We start from the raw sequence: 20,280 nt of genomic DNA on the forward strand, positions 1-20,280 counted from the left end.
ATGCAATTCAGCCAAGGTCCTGCCTTATATGGAAGTTCTGCGCACTGTAGGTGTGGAAAACTTTTAGAAATTACCTTTTTGGGAAGGTTTGAGACCAAGGAAATTTGCTGTGACCTGTGACAGGCAGAAAATTTTCGGCCAAAAAAGTCAATGTGACTGTGACAGGACTAATTGATTGAAATAATACAGCAGACTAGCTACACAGCCATGATTCAAAAATGTTTATAAAGTTTTGGAATTAAATTTTTGTTATGTAAAAAAACTTTCAGTTTTTCTACTCAACTGAAATGCTTACTTGGCTGGGGTGAAAGCATTTTCAGGACCAAAATATTGAATGTTTTATAATCAAGGAAAACTTTATATATTCCCAGTAATATTTCCCACTTAGAATATTTTTGAATCACAGCCATAGTACTGTACATGTACTTAGTATTTTCCTCATTTCAAATCTCACATGTCATACCAAACTGCAATTTTTGTATACAATATTACAGTATTTTTGCCACTCAAATTAAGTAAAATAGTATAGTATCTTATAATATAACTATGATATATGGTCAACCTTACTCAGTTACTGGCAGCATATGAACTGGTTTACAAATACCCCTATATAAACCAAGCCCTTAGTGTAGGCCATCTCAGGAATATATTGCTTCAGTTACACTACTGAAAGAGAGCCACCGTTACCTCAGGTTGCAGTGTATACTGCTTCACTGTTGCTCAAAATCAGCATTGTTGCACCTCAGACAAGGCATTCCTTACCATCACTCAAGCCTGCACGCCGCTTCCGCGCCAGCTCGTCGGCACGGGCCCAATAGTCCATCGCACCAAGCGCGCTGGCGCTCCACTCTGCCGCCCATTTGCCGAGCCCGTCGGGGAAAACGACGAAGCCCGGGTGGGCAATCAAGCGCTCGTCGTAGCGGAGCGGCGACGGCCCCCCTGCGCTATAGTGGATGATTATAAACACGGTCAGTGAGTCGATGGGCGAAGATAGCGTGTCGAGCAGGGGTTCCACCAACCCCGGGCTGTCGTTGAGCAGGTGGCTATCGGAGATAGCGAAGTGTGTAAGCGACGGGAGCGCGAGTATTTGCATCCACAGGCGAAGATTATCCAGCTCACCGCCGTCGAGGAGCTCGAGGTGAGTGATACTTGCGAGTGATGGTTGCCTGTAGAAACTCGTGGCGACGGCGCTGTCGTGCCAGTCGAACAGACGGCCAAGAGTGCCTCGAAGCCGCCGCAATTCACCGGGAACAAGTAAATCGAGTGCGCCGTAAATGGAAATGAAGGGTAGGACCATGAGCTCGTGGGCCTGCGGGCAGGCTTGGAATATCGTGCGCATCTGCGCGGGATCAAGGTCATGCCCGAGGAGTAAATTTCGCGCTTCCTTCTTCAGCATCACTATTTCGATGGCAAGACTGCCGATAGCATTCGCACCGACGTGGACCTCCTTCTCAGCAATGTCAAGAAGGACAACAAGAAGGACTATTATGCCTTCTACTTCGCCAGCATCAAGAGGACCTTCACCGACAAGGCTGAGCCTGTATACTCAGACCGGAAGGTATGGTACTCGCCTTTTGGAATCCGGGCTGACATAATGGCAGGGCTTGTTTCGGCACCCACTCATCTTGTCTACGCTTGCAGCGTACTTCAAGCTTAGCAAGGCCGAAAATGGGACACTGGGGCCCTGCGAGACGGATTCAGTAACCGGTCAGAATACTGCCAAGTATCACCCAGCTGGTGCACTCGCAATGTCGGTGCAAGCGGTGCGTTGCTGTCCCAGTATAGTCATCGTATGAGAGCTACTGTTTTGGCGTGGCCGAATGGCGTGCGCCAGCGCCAAGTGGCGTGGCGTGGCGTGGGAGTGGCTTTTGGCTGTGGATCAAAGCCCACGCCAGCCATCAGGCGTGCACGCCAATCGGTCGGCTTGGCACGCCCAACACAACTGGCGTGTGCCCAGCGTTTCCAACGCCAACCAACGCCGTCCCACACGCCTGCCCATAGGCCCGGGCTGGTGCCCCGAGCGCCGGCCCCCTCTTGACGGCCGCCATCGCCCGCAGGCCCGGAGAGCAATGCCCACGCAGTCGAGTGCGTCGACCGCATTTGCTACCTAGCAGTCATGCTGATGATGGAGCTGGAAAGACACCACAGAGTCCGTTGGCCTGGTCCCGGCTGGCCGGGAGTCTGAACTCCGAGGAGACAGTTTGAGGCGCCACAGCGGTTGCTCGATGATTTGTGGGGTGTGGCTTCACGGCGGCGGCGGCGGCGAATACACGAATACCGTCAGATACCAAGAGTGAAACGGCCGCGCAAGGCCACGGTGCTTGCGAGTCGATATCACCAAAGCAACAGGCCCCGCTATAGGGAGCGCCGGAGCGGAGTCCCTACGAGCGCTGTGCGGAAGCCGCTACCATGACGCAAGTACCGCTGGCTGTCCCGGCGTTCTCGAAGCTGTCGCAAAGATTCAGCCATGTATGTGCATCACAGTCCATGAAAACTTGAAGGTTTGAGAAAGGTCGAGTAACTTGCACTGCATTGTGACAGCGATGACAGCGAGCACGAGGCGCACAGCCTCGACAGCGCCAACGCTTCTTCTCTTCTGCCACCATCCTGGCTTTCACTTCCTTGCTTTCGCATTTGAGACCGCCGCAAACCTGAGATCAACCTGAGTCAATGCATGCTAGTCACTACAAGCTGGCCAACCACTGTCTACGCAGTCCCATTTGCTCTCCTTCGCCGCACACACTTCTTGTCTCCCTGGGGTCCCTTCCAAGTGGCTAGAGGTGCACAGAACGCCTGACGTGAACTGGCGTGCACGCCAATCCGGTCGACCGATTGGCGTTGATGGCGTGCGGATCCGTGTCGATCCACAAGAGCTTGGCGTCTACCGTCTCAAATTCAAGGCGGACTGGTCATTAAACGCAAGAATGGGGCCGCGGATGCGTCTCTGCATGGGCGGGCCATCGTCCAACCACTCAGAATGCAAAACGACGGGCGGCGTGGCGTGAGCACAAGCAGATCGGTGAGGACCGAGTCAACCGCTCAAGCCTGCGCAGGCGCTGCTTACCACCTCGGCATGTGCATGCAGATCGTGATGGTACGATTTCGTTTTTTTTTTCTATCTGCACTTGTCTTCCGCACTAATTAGGTGCAATGCTTGCGCGCTTGAGACGCTTATTCACCTGCCGTGTATTGCCGCACAAAGCCATCGCCACCGGACTTCCAGCGCCGGCCAGCCATACCGGTGATCATCGGCGCCGCAGCACAGCCTCCACGCACCGGTCAGAAGCGCAAACGGAAAGACCAGACTGGGATGGCCTTAGAAGCTCCCGCGGCAGTCAAGAAACGACCACGCCCTCGGCCGCTACATCCTGCAGAGCCTGTCTCGGGTCGGCGCCTCCGCAATGGGAAGCTTCACTAGATCACTGTCGCCGGCGCCTCCGATGACATTATGGATTTTTTGAGGTTATATATTGACAAATTCGTAGTATGTACATAGCTAGGCGCTAGTTAATGCCATGCAATGCTCTCAGTCCCATCCCGGTGGCCTCTGTCATAATGGAGAAAATCCACTGGAGACACCACACGCCATCCCACGCCACGCCACGGCCATCAGTGGCGTGCACGCCGGCGTTTGGCAGGCGCACGCCATTCGGCCACGCCACTATGCGAGATTTGTCATCGTATTGACTTCTCCCCAGGTCCACCGTGCGCTTGACCTGTACAAGACGGGGGTCCGCATCCCTCCCCCTACGCTCTAAGGTCAAACTCCCCCCGTTTTCGAAGGACATATGGGGCGACCGAACCGGGGATGGTCGCGCAGGTGTAAACCGTGTCCATAACGTCATTGACCTTCTCTCAGCCAACAAATGGGCCAAGATCATGAGTGGAGCTCACGCCGCCGCCACACCCAAATCGCCCCTTAGGACGGAGCTGGAAACTGAAGACGTGGAGGTTGACCTGCCACCAATCGGGTTGATTGATGATGAGTCTGATGAGGAGAACGGCATGGAGTTGGATAATGGGGCAGGAACATCATCTCAGTAGTATAGTATTGCAAAAATGATATTTTCCTGCATTTATGATTGATCAGAGGGTCTTAAGAATGGTCTTACTGAGTCTTATGAAAGGTCTTAGTGAATCTTATAAAAGATCTTTCAAGCATCTTATTATGTCTTTTCCATCTTATGTGTCTTATTTAAGACATGGACTTGGCCTATTTAAGATGCATAAGATCTTATGGGTCTTACAGGTCTTATTATGTCTTAAACATCTTTTTTGTGTCTTATTTGTCTTACAAAAGTTGGCTAAGATATGTAAGTGGTTTTGTCATTTTCCTGATGCTGATGATTCAGATTTCAGCAGTTCTTCGAAGCGCGCGAAGATGAGATTTGGGATGGCTCTGGAGGTATGAGAGATGCGCGGGGTAGTCGAGGTGATGATCAGGCAGCGATACAGCATTGGCTCGACCCTGCAACATTAGTAAGTTGACTGGTTTATACAAATATTCGGTAGCCTGGGGCACACCATTGTTTTACGCGCCACGCGATGCGCATCAGCAAAGGTACGCCTGATGGGCTTTGGTATGCTGCAGCACAAAAGATGACGCGTTCCAGCTCAGGTGGAAGATGTGGCTCGTCCGGCGGCGACATGGACATGGTGGTATCAGATCAAGGAACGTTTCGAAGCTTCCTGCAATCATTTGATCCCACTTCAATCTTTTGAATTTCGATCTTATTCTTGGAAAATTGGATATAACGAACCATTGTTGTTTAGTACTCAGGATAGCAGTGGTGGACTATTACCCGGTCAACCGGTGTAGGCAAACGGGTAATCGGTGTATCCCTTGGGATCTACACTCCCCGGGCAATAAAAGAACGCGCGATCGGCCTTCGTGAGCGGTATATCGTGCAGCAAACGGAATGGCAGGTCGGGCTTCAAGGGAATCAACATTCTTCCTGAAGAATAAGCCAAGGAAACAGGCGCACATTGGATATAAACAGCCGCGAAAACGCGACGAGGTCGCCCTTGTCGTCCGCAGCTTGGATCGCCGTCGCACGCGTCGATCCACCACCGCTGATGAGCGGACGACGATCCCAGATGGCACGGATGAAGTCGTTGGAGCTGCCCTCAGGCACGAATGCGACGTCTTGGGCGCCGTCGAAGCGCGGCTCTACGACGGCGAGGTAAGCGAGGTCCGGAAAGCGGTCACGGAGCTGGGTGACAAGGTATGTGTAGGTGGGGATCGGGTCTTCAAAGTACATGTCTAAAGATAAAGGGTTGGATAATCAATGACTTATGACGCGGGTGGAGAGCGCACCGTTAAACGTCCCCCATGGGCTAACGCGGAACCCCGTTCTGCTCTGCCCGACGGCTTTCGTCACCGCCTCGACCACTGCCAGCGGAAACCGGGCCCTGTTCTCGATAGACGCGCCTCCATATTCGTCCATCCTGTCATTGGTTTTCGGGTTGAAGAACTGGTTCAGCAGGTACCCGTTGGCGCCGTGGATGTCGACTCCGTCGAAGCCCGCTTTGTGCACAGCGTTGGACGCAGCAACGGCATACAGCTCAAGGTATTCGTTAAGCTCTTCTGTTGTCAAAGCCCGTGGCGGGCGATCGCGGTCGTTCTGCTGGACATTGGAGGCGGAGACGTAGGCGAGCCCGCCCTCCTCTTCAAGCACGTCAGGCTCCGCCGCCCGGCCAGTGGCCCACAGCTGGAGGTACATGAAGCATCCCTTGGCATGAACACGGTCAACAATCTGATCGCTATGAGCCTTTACTCGCTCAAACCAGAGGCAACGCACCGTTTTCCAAGCTGATATCTGCTCGTCCGACCAGATGCCCGGCGCGTTTCGGTTCCCGCCCGCGCACGGTGCAATGAAGTTGGCCTCGGTGACGATGAATGTCCCGGGCGTGCTCGCACGCTGCTCGTAGTACTCCACGACATGCGGTAGGGGCACGTGCACCTTGCTCGCGCGGAAACGCGTCGTCGGGCCAAACACGACGCGATGCGCGAGCTCCATTTCGCCGACGCGGATGGGCTGAAAGAGTCGTGAGGTGGACGGAGGCATTGCGGAAGTTGGGGGGGGGGAATATTTACCGACCGGGTGCCGCCAAGGACTGGGATTTATGGGAGACTGACCCGCAGTGTCCGGTGATTGACAAATGGGATGCCGAAGCACTAGGGTGAGAACAACTCCCAGCAGACCTGGTCGATTTGTTTATGAATTGAATGGAACACTGCTGTTGACCTAGAGACCGGAGGCCGGAGTCGGCGCTGGTGATGTTAATTCATTTGTGGGAGCTTTGGGAGCCTCTGGGCCCCAGAGCATCAGGATTCCTGCGGGGTCGACATGATGATGAGTGTCGTCGGAGAGATTGAGTGATGTGACTTGGATGTGTGACATATTTTTTTTCCTCTCCCGATCAGCAGCCGCCCTACTTTCCCTCCCCCTTTCATTCGAGCGCTGGTGACATGCTTCAGGGCTCGCTCTGTCCTATTGGTGTGGCTAGCGTGCATCCCGCCATCCTCACTGACTAACCTGCTGCGCCAGCGCCATCTTTCAATACCCGTCCCAGCTGGTGGCCAGCTGGGACGGATATTGGGCCGCAAACTCAGCTCGTTAACAACAGCCGTCGACATGAATAGCAACAGATAGCGACCCATCATCGAGATGTCGCGGTCAAGCCGGTAGAACTGTGAGTTGCCAGGTTTCTTCTCTGCTACAGACAGACCTCTGCCACTCACACCTCTGTGTGCAGCCCAACAAGACTCGAGATCCTTACGGGCCGACTTACTACTAGTACTACTATCCTTCTTTCGCGCCTCTTCAGGACGCTCGCGTCTTTCAAAGTTGGGACTGGAAAAGGGTCTGCGGCCACTGCCGGCCAGAGCCAGAGCAAAGAGTTTAAGTCGGGGGCGGACACTGGCATACAGGTGCGTTTGCTGGCACTTGTGCACTTGCAGAAACTGACGTGTCAGCGTGATAGAGGTCCTTCCAACCTCACTGCTCACATCCATGAAGCCATACTATGCCCTTCACTTACGACTCCTCGGCCTTTCGTCTACCAGTCCACCCTCCAATCCCCATTGCACTTTTATAGCAGACAAAAAAACACCTCTGTCTTGCCAATTCTCCTTCCCGCTGTTGCTGTTATTTCCGCACCAGAGGCCTTCTTACCCGCTTTGATTCTGTTGAACCGTTCCACGTGTTCTCGACTACACTCTTACGGGACAACCATCCTTCTTCGTACCCTCTTTTTGATTATATACATACTAGTGGTTCTATCCTCTACCTATACTCCATTTTGAGGGACGACTTCGTAGATGCGACGGGGTGTCGGATGCCAATACACATATTCCGTCTTGCGGAGGGGCGGAGGCAATGGCGACATACCATCGGCAAGCTGCTCATCGACATGGTATATCCCGTATCGACGCGGATTACCACTGCTCGAGCGGCTTGCGCTGCGGGGAGCTCCTGGCGCTGCTTGTGCTACTGCTTGAAGGGGAGTTGCACCAGTGCGGCTCGGTGAGGCCAGGGGCCTGCAAGTCGAAGGGCAGACTGTTGTCTGGGACGAGACGAGGCGTGGGTGGCACGGGCTCCACGTAGGCGTGCTCGAGTATCCGGCGCTCGAGTATAGCCTGTGGGATGGGAGGGGGAGGCGTAGCTGTCCGGAAGGGCTGGAAGACCTATTAGTGAACGCAGCAATGGGGCGCATCTCAATAAACGCACGATGGGTGGCACACGATGCTGCGACTTGCTGCGCTTCAGCGTCAGCCAACCGCGTTTATTGGTCTTCGTTTTGCTATCCTTCTTCACCTTCGGCGGCGCTGACTGGGCGGAATGCGACGAGGACTCCGACTCCGAGCCGCTGGTGGGCGCAGCGCGGCGGATGTCGGGTGTGGAGCGGAAGCGGCGCAGGGCGAAGTCGAGCATGGTTGACGAGTGGATGGATGATCACTCCTCGCAGGGCTCTGCTCGATTTTATAGGCAACCTACGTTGGCTTGGGTCAAAGCGCGCTGGGTCCGGCGGCGTACGCTTTGTTCGAACCTTAAACAATGCGACCTCGAGTTCGGACCATTTGTGCTTTGACTTCTGGGTCACAATGTTCATGCTTATGCCCTTAAACTCTCTGACCAAAAAATAATAATTTAAAATAATGGCGTCATCATATGACCCGTCACATCAATCACATTGCCGATCCTTTTTTTTTCTTCACTCCATCATGCACCAGCTCTTCCACCTCACACAGCTGAATCGTTTGCCAATGCACCCCCGTGTCCGTACCGTTGAAGTGTTACTAGATGCTGTGCTGACGGATTGTTAGCTTCGGGCGCGCCTTGCGCTGAGCGGCACTGTGGACCAGTTTGCAGACTTCACACATCATTTTACTGGCGCGGAGAGCCCGAATTTCGACACGTTACTGGCGCTGCCTCTTTACTGGGCAGCATTAGACCCGGCCCATGCCGAATCCATTCCAACGCACCTTCAAGGTGTCGGGCCTGGCAGCGCGGAAGCTCAGGCTGCCGTTGAGCGGCTAGAGCGGGCGGTGATAACAGCCATAGGAATCACGGCGATTTTGACGCGCTACATGGGACAAGGCCGAGTGCCTCTCGAGGCCCTGCGGGAGCTGTGGGCCCGGCTCTGGTTTTGGATCGCGCTCATTGACAAGCTTTGCCATGATATCGATGCTCTGGTTGTGGAGCCAGGGAATAAATCCCCGATGAAGGACCGCTACGAGATCTTCCTGGCTGCCTTGGGAAGCATTTACCGCGAGTTTGCCGGTAACACTCCGCCCCCGACATCGGGGATATGGGTTTTTGTGGGGCGGGCATGGGCGAAGGTCAATGATCACGAGCTTCCTGAGGCTTTCGGAGACGTGTGCGACCTACTTGCAGGTGTACCGCCCGATAGTATCAGGGATCTGGCGCTCGGGGCGGGAGGCAGCTGGAACGCGCTGGTGCGTCTCGTGATCATCCAAATTGCATTCATCGTGAGGCACCCCGTGCCTCTCAAGCACAACCTTCTCAAGCAGCTTATGTCGTTGAAAGCGCTTCTGCATGGCGCTGCTGAGCACAACCCCGACTTCCAGTCCGCACTACTCGCACGAGATCTTGCACCCGCCCTCGTGCGCACCGCCCACGCGATTCAGACCAGCGCAGCCTCCCAGCCATCTGCCTTGACGATCCCGCTCCTTGACGTGTATTTCTTCCCCGCCATCCAACTCCTTACCCAGCCGCCCGACGTTGCCGTCCTCGCGGACGCATGCCGTGGTCCGCTCGTCCAAATGCTGCTCGGGCACTCACTCTTCCCCGACGAACGAGTGCGGGCAGCTGCTCTGCGGATGATCCTGGAAATCCTTCCGCAGTGGACACTCTACGCGTCTATCCTCCCCAAGTTGAACAAGTCTCTTGCTCAGGCAAATACGCTTGCTCCTCGGGTCCTGCGACGGGCGTCCCCCGAGTTCATAGAGGCGTGGAACAGTTTTACCGCACTGGTGACCGCGCGGATGGAAGTCTATACGGCCTTCCGTCAGGACGACACTCCGCGTATGGCAGGTTGCGCTGGTTTACAGGTTAGTGGCGATGTCCAGGCTCGAGGATTCCGTGTTTACCATGTACAGTGCTCCAAAATTGGCCCAATCCACGAGTTCAAACGGTGCGGAGGGTGCTTTTCTATCTACTACTGCTCGAAGGCGTGTCAACACGAAGATTTCCTCAAAGGGAGCCACCGTGAAGATTGTTCTATGTGGCGTGAGCAGTTCGAAGGTACGTATTTTGTTTATTCCTTACCGCCACCATCTCAACGAATTTTCCTACATATCCGCCAGAAGAACACCAGCTGTTCCTCCCCATTGACCGCCGCTTCTTCCGTGCGCTTGTCCGTATGGACTACGCACATCACCGCGAGTCTATGTACGTCAAAGGGCTGCAGCGCCTTGTGCGCTCCCCGTCGCCTGAACGGCCTGGCGTCCAGGTCGCGCTGATGTATTCCGGTGGCAAGCTGAACTTTACGGCCCCGAGCGGTCCGGAGCCTGGGATGGCTTTACGCTCGGAGCTCGAGCGCCGACTCTGCCAGGGCGGCGTTGAGGGGCTCGTCGCGGGTCGTCCAGTTCTGGCCGGCGGCTCGCTCGAGTCGACCTCCGTGATGCTGCTTATGCCCATTCGCAGGGCAGCCGGCGCTGACGACGTACACGGCCGCCTCCGCACCATTGCGGATTCTATGCGTGCGGACGGAGCGGAAGAGCCGGCGGAAAAGGAATGCCTTATTGCGGTGCAAAAGCTTTTAGCGGGCCCGGGAATGCAGGAGTGGGTTATCTGTTGAAGCACGATCTACAGTTCCAAGAGCGTCCCTGTGAAAATGCAATCCAAATCATTCGGGTATCGTGCCGTGGCGAGCGAAAGGTCGGATCCCCTCAAACTGGTGGCTGGGATTTATCGCAATCAACTGCACCATGTTTTAGTCGTGGGATCTGAGCCCATAGATTTTGCTATCATTTGTTGGCTATTGCTATTTGTTGAATTTTCCTCAGAACTGTTCAATGAATTCTGTTGATTTCTAGTCCCAGAGTCGTAGGACTTTTCCTTGTCATCAGAAAAATGACAAGATCTTAGAGGAGTCTTAGAGAAGATCTTATATCACCTTATTTAACTCATGGACTTATATCAGCCCTCTAACATGAATTAGACTGTCTCTAAGATACAATGCATCTTATATGTCTTTAAGATCTTATCAAAGGTCTGGGACAGCACTACTTATAATGTCTTATGGGTGCTTGTGAATTGTCTTTTATATATCTTATTTTTGACTTAGAACAACTTATTCATCTTATTCAACTTATATTAGAAAAAGACCTAGCTAAGATAAGATGCATAAGATCTTATGAGTCTTATGAATCTTATGATGTGTTATTGAAACTTTTTTGTCTTTTCAAGTAGAATACTGTAGCAATTTATTCAATTCGGCAGTCACGTGTCACACCGGCCCTCTGTCAGGGGAACCCCCGCTTCGGCCTCTTTCGGACCCTCCGAACGCATCCGAGGCGCATCCGACCGGCGCCCCCTCGGACGCTCCGACCCACCCCGACCATCGTCCACGGCCTCCTTCGCCCGCACAATCACCGATCCGTCAAGACCCTCCCAACGATCACCTTGGGACAGAGCCTGCGACACCGCTCAGGCCTTCTGCGCTCTACGTCGGCAGTTACGGACGACCAGTATATAGTTGGCGCCCTAGCAGGTGGACCCTTAGAGTTTCTTCTCTTTGGATCCTCCAGGTCGGTCCCTCCGTGTATTTCCGTAGCTCTTATTCACGCTTTGGATCCTCCCCTGCTAGGCTTTCGTCGGAGTCTCCAGGGTTGCCCTTACACCCTCCGGCGCCGAAATATTTCGGCGTGTCACGGGCCCACAGCCAGATGCCGAATGCCAAATGCCCATCAAAGCATCAAAAAAATTTTGGCGGCCCTCCAGGCTGCTAAATAGGCCGAAAAATTTCAGCTGTCACACACATCGACAGGCAGCACCGAAAATTTAATTTTGGCGCCGATGTCACACCATTTTGGGGCGCCGAATTGAATAAATTACTACAGTAGTGAGTTTGCAATGAGCCACCGTGGCTCTGGTGGCTCAGTAATTTGTTATTTTCTCAAAAGGTTCTGAATGAAAATTTATGAAACTTGCACAAAATATTGTCATCACAAAGGGATATACAGCCTATAAATATGGTTTGAGTCAATTGACTGGTTGCTGAGAAACCACAGCCACCAGGTGGCTATGGTGGCTCATCGCAAACTGTCTAATACTGTAGTATTTTATTCAATTCGGCACCAATTTTTGCTGTGACATTGGCACTGAAATTAAAATTTTGGCAGTGCCAGGTCATTTGTGTGACGGCCGAAAATTTTTCGGCCTGGAGGCCGCGAGAATTTTTTTTTTGATATGCTGATGTCCATCTGGCATTTGGCACCTGGGCCACCACCCTGTGACACACCGAAATATTTCGGCGCCAGATGCCCAGTGTGACCTATGATTACTGAATTGAATAAAATGCTACAGTAAGTTGCATTAGACCTTTTGTCATTTTCCTAATGTTCAAGTATTTCACATCTCTACCAACCACAGTAGTTGGCTACAAGGGGTGTCACATGTCAAAAAGTGATAACAGGGATGGTCAGTCAGTCCCCCCTCTAGACAGACTCAGTCCTACTTTGATGGGTCCCAGTCCTACTTCCGCGGCCCCAGAATGGGACTTGCTTCCCACATATCAACTCCAGTTGATAGATCGACAACCATCACATCAACAGGGCTGTGGCACCAGCCGGTGTTTTCCACCCTGGACCCTGACCAGGAACTTTGCCCTGGACCCACCCTGCAGGGGTCTTCCGCTTATCTGCTTGCTGCGGGGCCCGCTGCGCAGAGCATGGTATCTTGTTTCAGGCTATTTCATTGTCTTTGATTGGTAAGCCTGCAGCTTTTTGACATGGTTGCGGGCAGCAGCCTGGATTTTCCACCCCGAAGCCTGACCGGCAACCAGGGACTTTGCCATGGACCCACCCTACCAGGGCTTCTGCTGCACACACTGCCACACAGACTTGCGGAATTTCCGCCCCTCCATGTGATATACCAATTTGGGAACAATAGAGTCCAGTGGAGCGGATGCCACGGAAGTCAATCGTGATCGGTGTAGTCATATGTATGTAGTCATCAATTATCACGCGCCCCGACGCCCACCGCGGCCTCTCCCCTGCCCGCCTCCGGTATTCCCACCATCAGCCTGGGCACCCTCGGACCCGGAGCTGTGCCGATGCTTTCGTTTGTGCTGATTTTTGCCTGTCGACTTGTTTTTGGCAGGTGGAAGCATGGCGTTCCTTGTCAAAGGCCACTGTTTCTGATTGGGAGGGATCCTCTGCTTGGGAGGCAGAACCGCTGCCGCGTGGTCTGATGTCCGTAGAACCAACTTGTCCAGAGCTTGTTCAAGTTCAACAAAGCTTGGGTCAGCTATAAGAGTTGTGTCTATCTCAGCTTCAAGACGAGCAGACAGCACTTGTAGCTGCTGCTGCATGCGTGTCAAACGGGGGTGAGCCTTGGGCATAGGTGGTGTGGCAGTGGATAGAGGTAGTCGCCGTGCAGGGGAGATGGGAGGTTGTGCCGAGAGCTTGATTGGCAGAGGAAGGTCTAGACGATCTTGAATAAGTGTGTCGACAGCATTGAGATGCTTGCAAAATTTGAGCAGAGGGTAGTCGGCGCAGGTGCAAGTAGCCAGTGCAAGATCGACAGTATACTTGACTGGGCGTGATTTTGATGCCACAAAGTACAGTCCATTGGCCTGAGGCTGTTGCTGTATAAGATCAATAGGTCAACAAAAGATAGACAATCATACCTCAATGTCCTTGAGAGTGAAGGCAGATGAGCGCTCAATGATATCTCGACGCTTGACTGTCTCCAGATCGTCACCCTTGAACCCATTTTCATAGAGATGCTGCTTTGCGAATGAAGAAGGGAACAACATCTTGGACCAGTGTGTGAAGAAGGAAGTCCATGCGCCGATTACGCTTGCCTAGCAGGAAGTGCGTCTTCAGTAGATGATGCCAGGCCTCGACAAGCATGTTGGTGTCGCAATGTTCAAAAATTGTCCGCTCGGTTCGAAAGACACCAGACCACATAGAGAGCACCTCGAGGAAAGAAATGAGGTTGGTGCAATGTTTCGAATCTTCTCCCATAGAACGTTGAACTCAGTTGGGTCTGTAAGCCGAAGAAGTTTCTGCAAGAGGTCCCACACGTCTGGATGACTAGCTTTGATCAGATGCTTTGCCCAGGCCCGGAGGACATGCCACCAGCAGAGTAATATGACTGCTGACGCGTATTGATGCTTGCACGCGTTGATTTGTGCACGGTCAAAGTCGGACATGATGTAGCGAGGGGTAATGGTCGGATTGCGTGCGTGATGGGTCTTGAGAAAGAAATAGATTGTGTCTTCGGTGCCCTTTGAAGCCAACATCCACGAGACTGGAATGCCATGTCCCCATCTATCCCGCACGACAAGTGTTGTAAGAAGGAGGTTGGCATAAACTGTAACATTGTGTGTAGCATCGATGCACAAAATGTTGCTACCGTATTTCGTGAACATCTCCCGTTGCCATTGCGTCTGGACAATGAGCAAGAACAAGTCAGCCTCGAGATGTGAATTTGTTGGCGGTGGATCAGCACGCGACTTGAAGAATAGTACTGCGTCGTGTTGCCGTAGGTGTTGGACATGCGCCAGGGTGGATTCGCCGTCATCGCGGTGCCTGCGGATACTCTCTTCATCAATGCGCTTCTTGATTCGATGAATATCGGCCAGCTCCAGGAAATGTTGCCGAATAGCGTGAGATGTAACACCTTTGTGCGGATTGTAGACACCTTTGTGCAGCTTCTTGAGGATCATTGAGGCTGGCAGCCCGTTGCGGACATGTCCAGCAATGAGTTCGCGAATGGTCTGGGGTATTCGTGTGAATGGAAGGTTATTGACACCGTCGTTGTGGTTGTGCTCGTTGTATACCCACCCGAGCATGCGAGATGTGCCCTCGTACACCTTCACAACAAGGGCAACTTCACACCCAGTAATCTTGCGCGGCTTCAGAGAGTTGCGGTTGGTATGCTTCTTCTGGTACATCTTTTCCCCACCAGTTCCCCCTCGGCTGCAGACATAGCGCATTCGGATGGTCCCAGCATTTGTTTTGTTGCACTTCTCCTTCCGCGCAAATTGAATTCCTGTTGATTGCTCTTCGTCGTCAAGAAAGTTTTGAAAGTCAATCCATGAGTCCCAGCAGTATTTATAGGTTTGCTGTGCGATATCATACTCATAGGTAGATCTTGAGGTTTGGTGTGCTATTGCCTTGTCCCCTGGGGTTGCTGTTTGGGTGTTGATACGAAATGTGTGCAAGCTTGCAAGTTGATTATCGGTGCCAATGGGAGTTGCGAGATGGACACGGAAGGAAGAACACCCTAGCATTGTTGCCTGACTGTGCTGGGGTAGTAGGAGAGGTTGTACAGGCGGAGGTGAAGGAGAAGCGAGCCTATTGCGAGGTTTATAGCGGTCAAGAGCGAGCCCAGCATCTTCTTGCCAAAGTGTAGATTCATCAAGACGCTGCCCAGCGAGAAGCCATTCCGGCGGCAGAGTTGTTCCTTGGGCATGGCGAGGTTGAGGGCAGACTATCATATCCATTGGTGCACGAAAGAAAGCGGCGCAGCTGATATCCACATTCTGAATTAACGAAAAGCTACAAGGTGACAAATCTACTATATGTATCATAACGACTTCCTATTGTATCATAAAGTGGCCGTAAATAAACTACGAAGGTGAAGGAGGGAAGGAGGAGAACACACTTGATGTTGTGGATGTTGTGGAAGTCAAGGGTGGTGTGGATGGTGTTGGGGAGAACGAATCGATATGCAAGCGCTCCAATCGTGGCCGTTTGCGAAGCGGGGGCTTTGCGTCACTATCGTCTTCGGAGTCGCTGATCTCGATGACATCGTTGTGGCGGGCATGGAACTTTTTTGGACCAACGGCAAGCGGCATGAAGGTATTCGCGTCTTCAATGTCATCGTTGTCAATGTCGATGACCTCCGTTCTGGGCGCGCCACATCCCGAGACAGCAGCAAATCGTGAAATGGTGGCCTTTTCGTCCTGGCAGCGTATCCCAAGGTTCCGAATGAATACTGGCTGACCACGTCGAACCCGGTGCTCATAGTTAGCTGCAACTTCAATCCAGCAGCCATAGTCAATTGAGTATGACTCATAGCGGCGTATTTGAGCCTGCCAACGCCAGCGAGCACCGTCTGTGAGATTCTGGACGGCTTGGACATGGGGAGCAGTGCCGCTAGAGTGCCAAGTGACGATGATGGTGTCGAAGGTAGGAATGGGAAAGGTTTCTGGCGAGGGCGACGGGGTATCAACGATGGGAAGGTGGGCAACAGCTTCGTTTTCACGCTGCTTGGCGGTAGCACGTTGTTTTGCAAGGGCCTCGTTGGGGTGCCAGCCAAGGATAGGTCCGAGGTCGTCGAAGGATTCAGTGAGAAGGTGTAGGCGCTGTGGCGAGGCTGGAAGTCTGACTGGGCTGCTGACAGCACGAGAGGCCGAGGCTACGCGGTGAGGTGTGGCCACGCCGACTGCAACCGCCATTTGCGCGGCAGCAGGCAGCGCACATGCGCCCCTTCTTGTTCTTGCATTCCTCGCTGACTTTGGTCTTGTGGCAGCGTCGTGCAGCACATTCAGTGGCTTGTATGTCCTCGCTCTCGTCATCGTCACTGGAGTGGGTGGTGGTGGAGCTGGGGGCAACACCCAGAGGAAATGTTGAGTGGAAGTGAAAGTCGGAACACTTGAATGATGATTAGCAAAGTCAATATTAGAGAAACGCGTTGCCGCACCGCGAGATACCAGCAGCCATAGTTTTTTTTTGCTGGATTATCGCAGTGCTTGAGGAGAAGCGGCTGCCCACAGTCCGGCTCTCGGCAGCGCTTTGGCGGGTTGTCAATATCGTAGCCCAGCCGGCGAGGAAGAGAACGCGGGTTGGGTGGCGACATGGCTTTGGAAGGGAGAGGAAATGGTGACCGTGTGTGACCTTGCACGGATCACGCTCACACCCGCTGTCAAGCGTCATTTTGCTCCACAGTCCGAATACGGACTATCACATGCGCGGGCGGAATTGCAACAATAGCCACACAGCGTGGGATCTTGTTTCAGGCTATTTCATTGTCTTTGATTAGTAAGCATGCAGGTTTTTGACATGGTTGCAGTTGCAACCATGGCTTTGCCCCAGACCCCACACTACCAGCAGCGGGCTGCTGTCTGCCATAGAGGCCCACTGCGCAGACTCACTTGTTGTCCAAATACAGATATGATACATGATTTGGCATATCATATCATATGCATATCATCTTTGGGGCCAAATCCGCATATCGTATTCATATTTTGAGTTATAAAGTGGTCTAGAGTGGGCTCTAATAGCAATATGAAGGAGCAGACTGAATTAAAACTCACTTAGGTGGCCAATTGGAACCCAGAACATGCAATAAAACCCCAAAAAGCCACCCTTTTTACCCTATCAAAATGATATGTCATGATACGAACATCAATTATGCGTATTGTATGATTATTTGTATCCGAATTTTGGACAATATATTCAAAATATATTTTCTGTATTGATTACTCAGCTATATGCTCCTGGTAGCGTTCACATGCCATCCATGATATCTCCCATCGAAATGTTACGCATCATGATAATTATAAGCCTAAGCAAAAAAGGCATCGCAAAGAGGATACAGAACATGTATAGCAGCAACTCGCCTCGATCGAGTGACCTCGGGGTTATGGGCCCCGCGCGCTTCCATCTGCGCCATGCTGCTGCTTGGTCGAGTCATTCTTGCAGTCCCTGGCACAGTGATGCCCAATGGGGATACACGGCGATCGCCGATCAGCAATCGTCACGTCGTTATGTGGTATGCGTGATGGTGACGCGTCATCAGCCTTGCAGACGACGCCCATCGCGCATCGTCGTCAATCGCACTTGCCATTCCGCACGCTGACACACACGCACGTACCTTACTGCACAACGATCGGGGATTCGGACCCATAGTGCTGGACCATGAGCGGACACTTTAGCGCACGCGACGGGGACGAAGAGGACAGGGACGGCGAGCGGGAGTCGTGGTTTGCGGGGAAGTGCGTGTCCTATCCTCCTTCTTTGACTGGGACTTGTTAACTTGTGCCTCCAGTGGACTCTCTGTGCAGAACCCGAATGCTGGAGCGGGGAGAGGCGGAAACTTGGTTCAGGACCTGCTGCGGAAGGCGGAAAGGTGAGTGACTGCTTCTTCGTCGACTTGCTCTGAGGAAGTTTTCAGGGAGGGTGCTGCCCGTGCCAGTGGCTCTGGGTCGGGCGCATTTGGTGGGGCTGGGAATACGGTGGGTGGGGCAAGTGTGCCAGGGGCAGAAGATGGTGTGTCTGTTTTCTACATTCTTCCGTATATGCTAACGGATAGCTTATGCAGAGGGTCCTGTGGTTGTCCGTAGACTCACCTTTTGGCGCACCGGCTTCACGGTAGATGCGGGGGAGGGTACGGAGGAGGGAGAGCTGAGACGATACGACGACCCTGCCAATGCGAATATCCTCCGGGCAATCGATGCAGGGTGTGCCCTCCACCATTCTCTTTTGGTTGCTTCCTCACCCTTCACAGTGAAGCTCCGTTGTCAATTCTCAACGTCCTTCCCGGGCAGCCCGTCGACGTGCAGGTCCAGCGCCGCACGGACGAGGACTGGGTTCCGCCCAAAGTCAAGCCCTTCTCTGGCACTGGCAACCGCCTCGGTGCACCAACACCCGCGAGTGCGGCCGCAACCCCTGCTGCCGCTGACAGCAGCAGCGAACCAACAGGCCGCAGTGCCGCGAGCATCCACACACGCTTCGAAGTGAATCAATCCCTCCCTATGACGAGTGTCCAAATCAGGCTAGCGGACGGCACGCGCATGGTGTGCCGCATGAACTTGACGCACACTGTTGGCGATTTGAGGAGCTTTATCAATGCGTGCGTAATCACTTCTGCTTGGGGACCGGTCATAATGCGATCGCCAGCTCCCGCCCGGAGAACCTTACGCGTGCGTACACTATCGGTACGACTTTCCCGAACCGTATCCTCGAAAACGATGCGGAGACCATTGAGGCGGCGAAGGTGGGTGGCGCGGTCGTCGTCCAGCGGTGGGTGTGAATATGGCTGCACAAAGTGCCGGAGATGGAAATCAATGTCCTTTTGTACTGTAATAAGTTGTCATCTTTCTGCTTGCGACATGTTCGCCTTACCAACATCAGTTATGTATATAAACTCAGCATGCCGGTTCCAAAACCTAACATACTCTGTACAGTGTACAAATGGTTTCAGCAGTGTCTCCTTCAGCTGCCACAAATATCTGCTTCGAGGAGTGTGCGTGCGTTGTCGTTGATAGCACAAAAGGCGCCCCGGCCACAACTGGTGAATGATATCGAGATTTGGTGAGCAGCGAACTGAGGGACGATGGGAGGATAATGGCGGACGAGAGTAGTTCTGCCCAGATGGCTGCTCGCTAGAGTAATATTGAGCAGTGCATATGCATCTAGGGCTCGAACTATTTAAATTTGTGTCTGTTTATCAAGATTTTCAATGGCTTTAAGCTTATGGTATTATACCAATTCTAATAGCTTTTTGAACACATACTTATGGCTCAATATATCCACATCTCTCTGCTACTCTCAGCCTAGGTCCTACATCCTGTCCAACCACCCCCATCGTTGTTGCCGCTCGGAATACACGGGATGTCATGATTGACATCGGGTCTTCTCGAATCAGACACGGATGCAAACACATGCCCATATTTGGACATAGGCCGCCACAGGCACTGCCCATGAGCCTTTTAAATGAGATGGATACACAAACATAAACAGCAATAGATGTTTTTAAGACTATTTATGAATTTACTTGCGCTTGCTAAGCTGGAGAGCGCGGGTTATCACATGGGAACGCAGGATATATATATATATAGAAGGTAAATCACCTTTTCTTCAGGCTAATGATTCGATATGTAATATTATGGACTTAATAGAGCAGAAAGAGAATATCAATATCAAATTGAGTGGGAGTGATGCAAGATCACACAGTCATCAAAATCAATGATCTCTTGCAAAAATGGTTCCACACACAATAGATTACACAAGGACCATTGATCCCATCACTATATACATGATATAAGACACCAAAACAGTCAAAAAGATAAAAATGAAATAAAGTAATTCTTGCATTGAAGAAGACTTGGTTAGATCCCATATGTTGTGCATTGCACTTTTGGGTTATAACCAAGATGTTGCGCATTGCACCAGGTGTTCCAGCTGAGAAGAGGCGCATTCAGAGGTTCCAGTAGAGGATTTTCCCCCTGCGACAAGTAATGGTATGCCCTTGTTTGCATCCATAAATCGTTTCACTTGTTTGTATGATGAATCAACTCCTCTGCCCTACAACGAGCCTGAAATGAAAGACACACCCCTACCCCCTCCGAAGCCCCCGTTCGGATTCGCTGACCTGCCTGGGAGAAAAGGCTAACTGGCAGCTATACCATCTCCGCCGCGCCTGGGGCTGACTCGCTCCACCTCCCCCTAGAACTTGAGTCCACTGCAAATGCGCTCAAGCTCTCCCTCTCAGGTCTTGTCGACTGCGGAGCTACCTCAGACTTCATTGACACAGAATATGTCAACTGAAACTATATACCGGTCCGAAACCTCTC

General features: G+C 52.5%; 3 protein-coding genes across 3 annotated transcripts; 2 read left to right on the forward strand and 1 right to left on the reverse strand.

Annotated features, from left to right (window-relative positions):
* Nucleotides 1–4,806: 4,806 nt before the first annotated feature.
* Nucleotides 4,807–6,068, reverse strand: MIND_00646100 (Oxidored-FMN domain-containing protein; the record flags this gene model as incomplete). The annotated part of the gene is made up of 4 exons (XM_037363195.1): nucleotides 4,807–4,932; nucleotides 4,986–5,263; nucleotides 5,318–5,756; nucleotides 5,802–6,068. 4 exons carry the CDS (start codon nucleotides 6,066–6,068, stop codon nucleotides 4,807–4,809), a joined length of 1,110 nt encoding a protein of 369 aa, XP_037221116.1.
* A 2,159-nt stretch (nucleotides 6,069–8,227) lies between these two features.
* MIND_00646200 (MYND-type domain-containing protein) lies at nucleotides 8,228–10,326 on the forward strand (the record flags this gene model as incomplete). The annotated part of the gene is made up of 4 exons (XM_037363196.1): nucleotides 8,228–8,281; nucleotides 8,330–9,577; nucleotides 9,626–9,770; nucleotides 9,833–10,326. 4 exons carry the CDS (start codon nucleotides 8,228–8,230, stop codon nucleotides 10,324–10,326), a joined length of 1,941 nt encoding a protein of 646 aa, XP_037221117.1.
* Nucleotides 10,327–17,623: 7,297 nt separating this feature from the next.
* MIND_00646300 (uncharacterized protein) lies at nucleotides 17,624–18,737 on the forward strand (the record flags this gene model as incomplete). Its single annotated transcript, XM_037363197.1, has 6 exons — nucleotides 17,624–17,700; nucleotides 17,754–17,834; nucleotides 17,880–17,974; nucleotides 18,027–18,165; nucleotides 18,213–18,557; nucleotides 18,605–18,737. The coding sequence occupies 6 exons, from the start codon at nucleotides 17,624–17,626 to the stop codon at nucleotides 18,735–18,737; spliced, it is 870 nt and encodes a 289-aa protein (XP_037221118.1).
* Between the last annotated feature and the right edge of the window lie 1,543 nt (nucleotides 18,738–20,280).

Source organism: Mycena indigotica (assembly GCF_014461135.1).
Source record: "Mycena indigotica strain 171206Taipei chromosome Unknown Mind.scaff0005, whole genome shotgun sequence".
NCBI lineage: Eukaryota > Fungi > Basidiomycota > Agaricomycetes > Agaricales > Mycenaceae > Mycena > Mycena indigotica.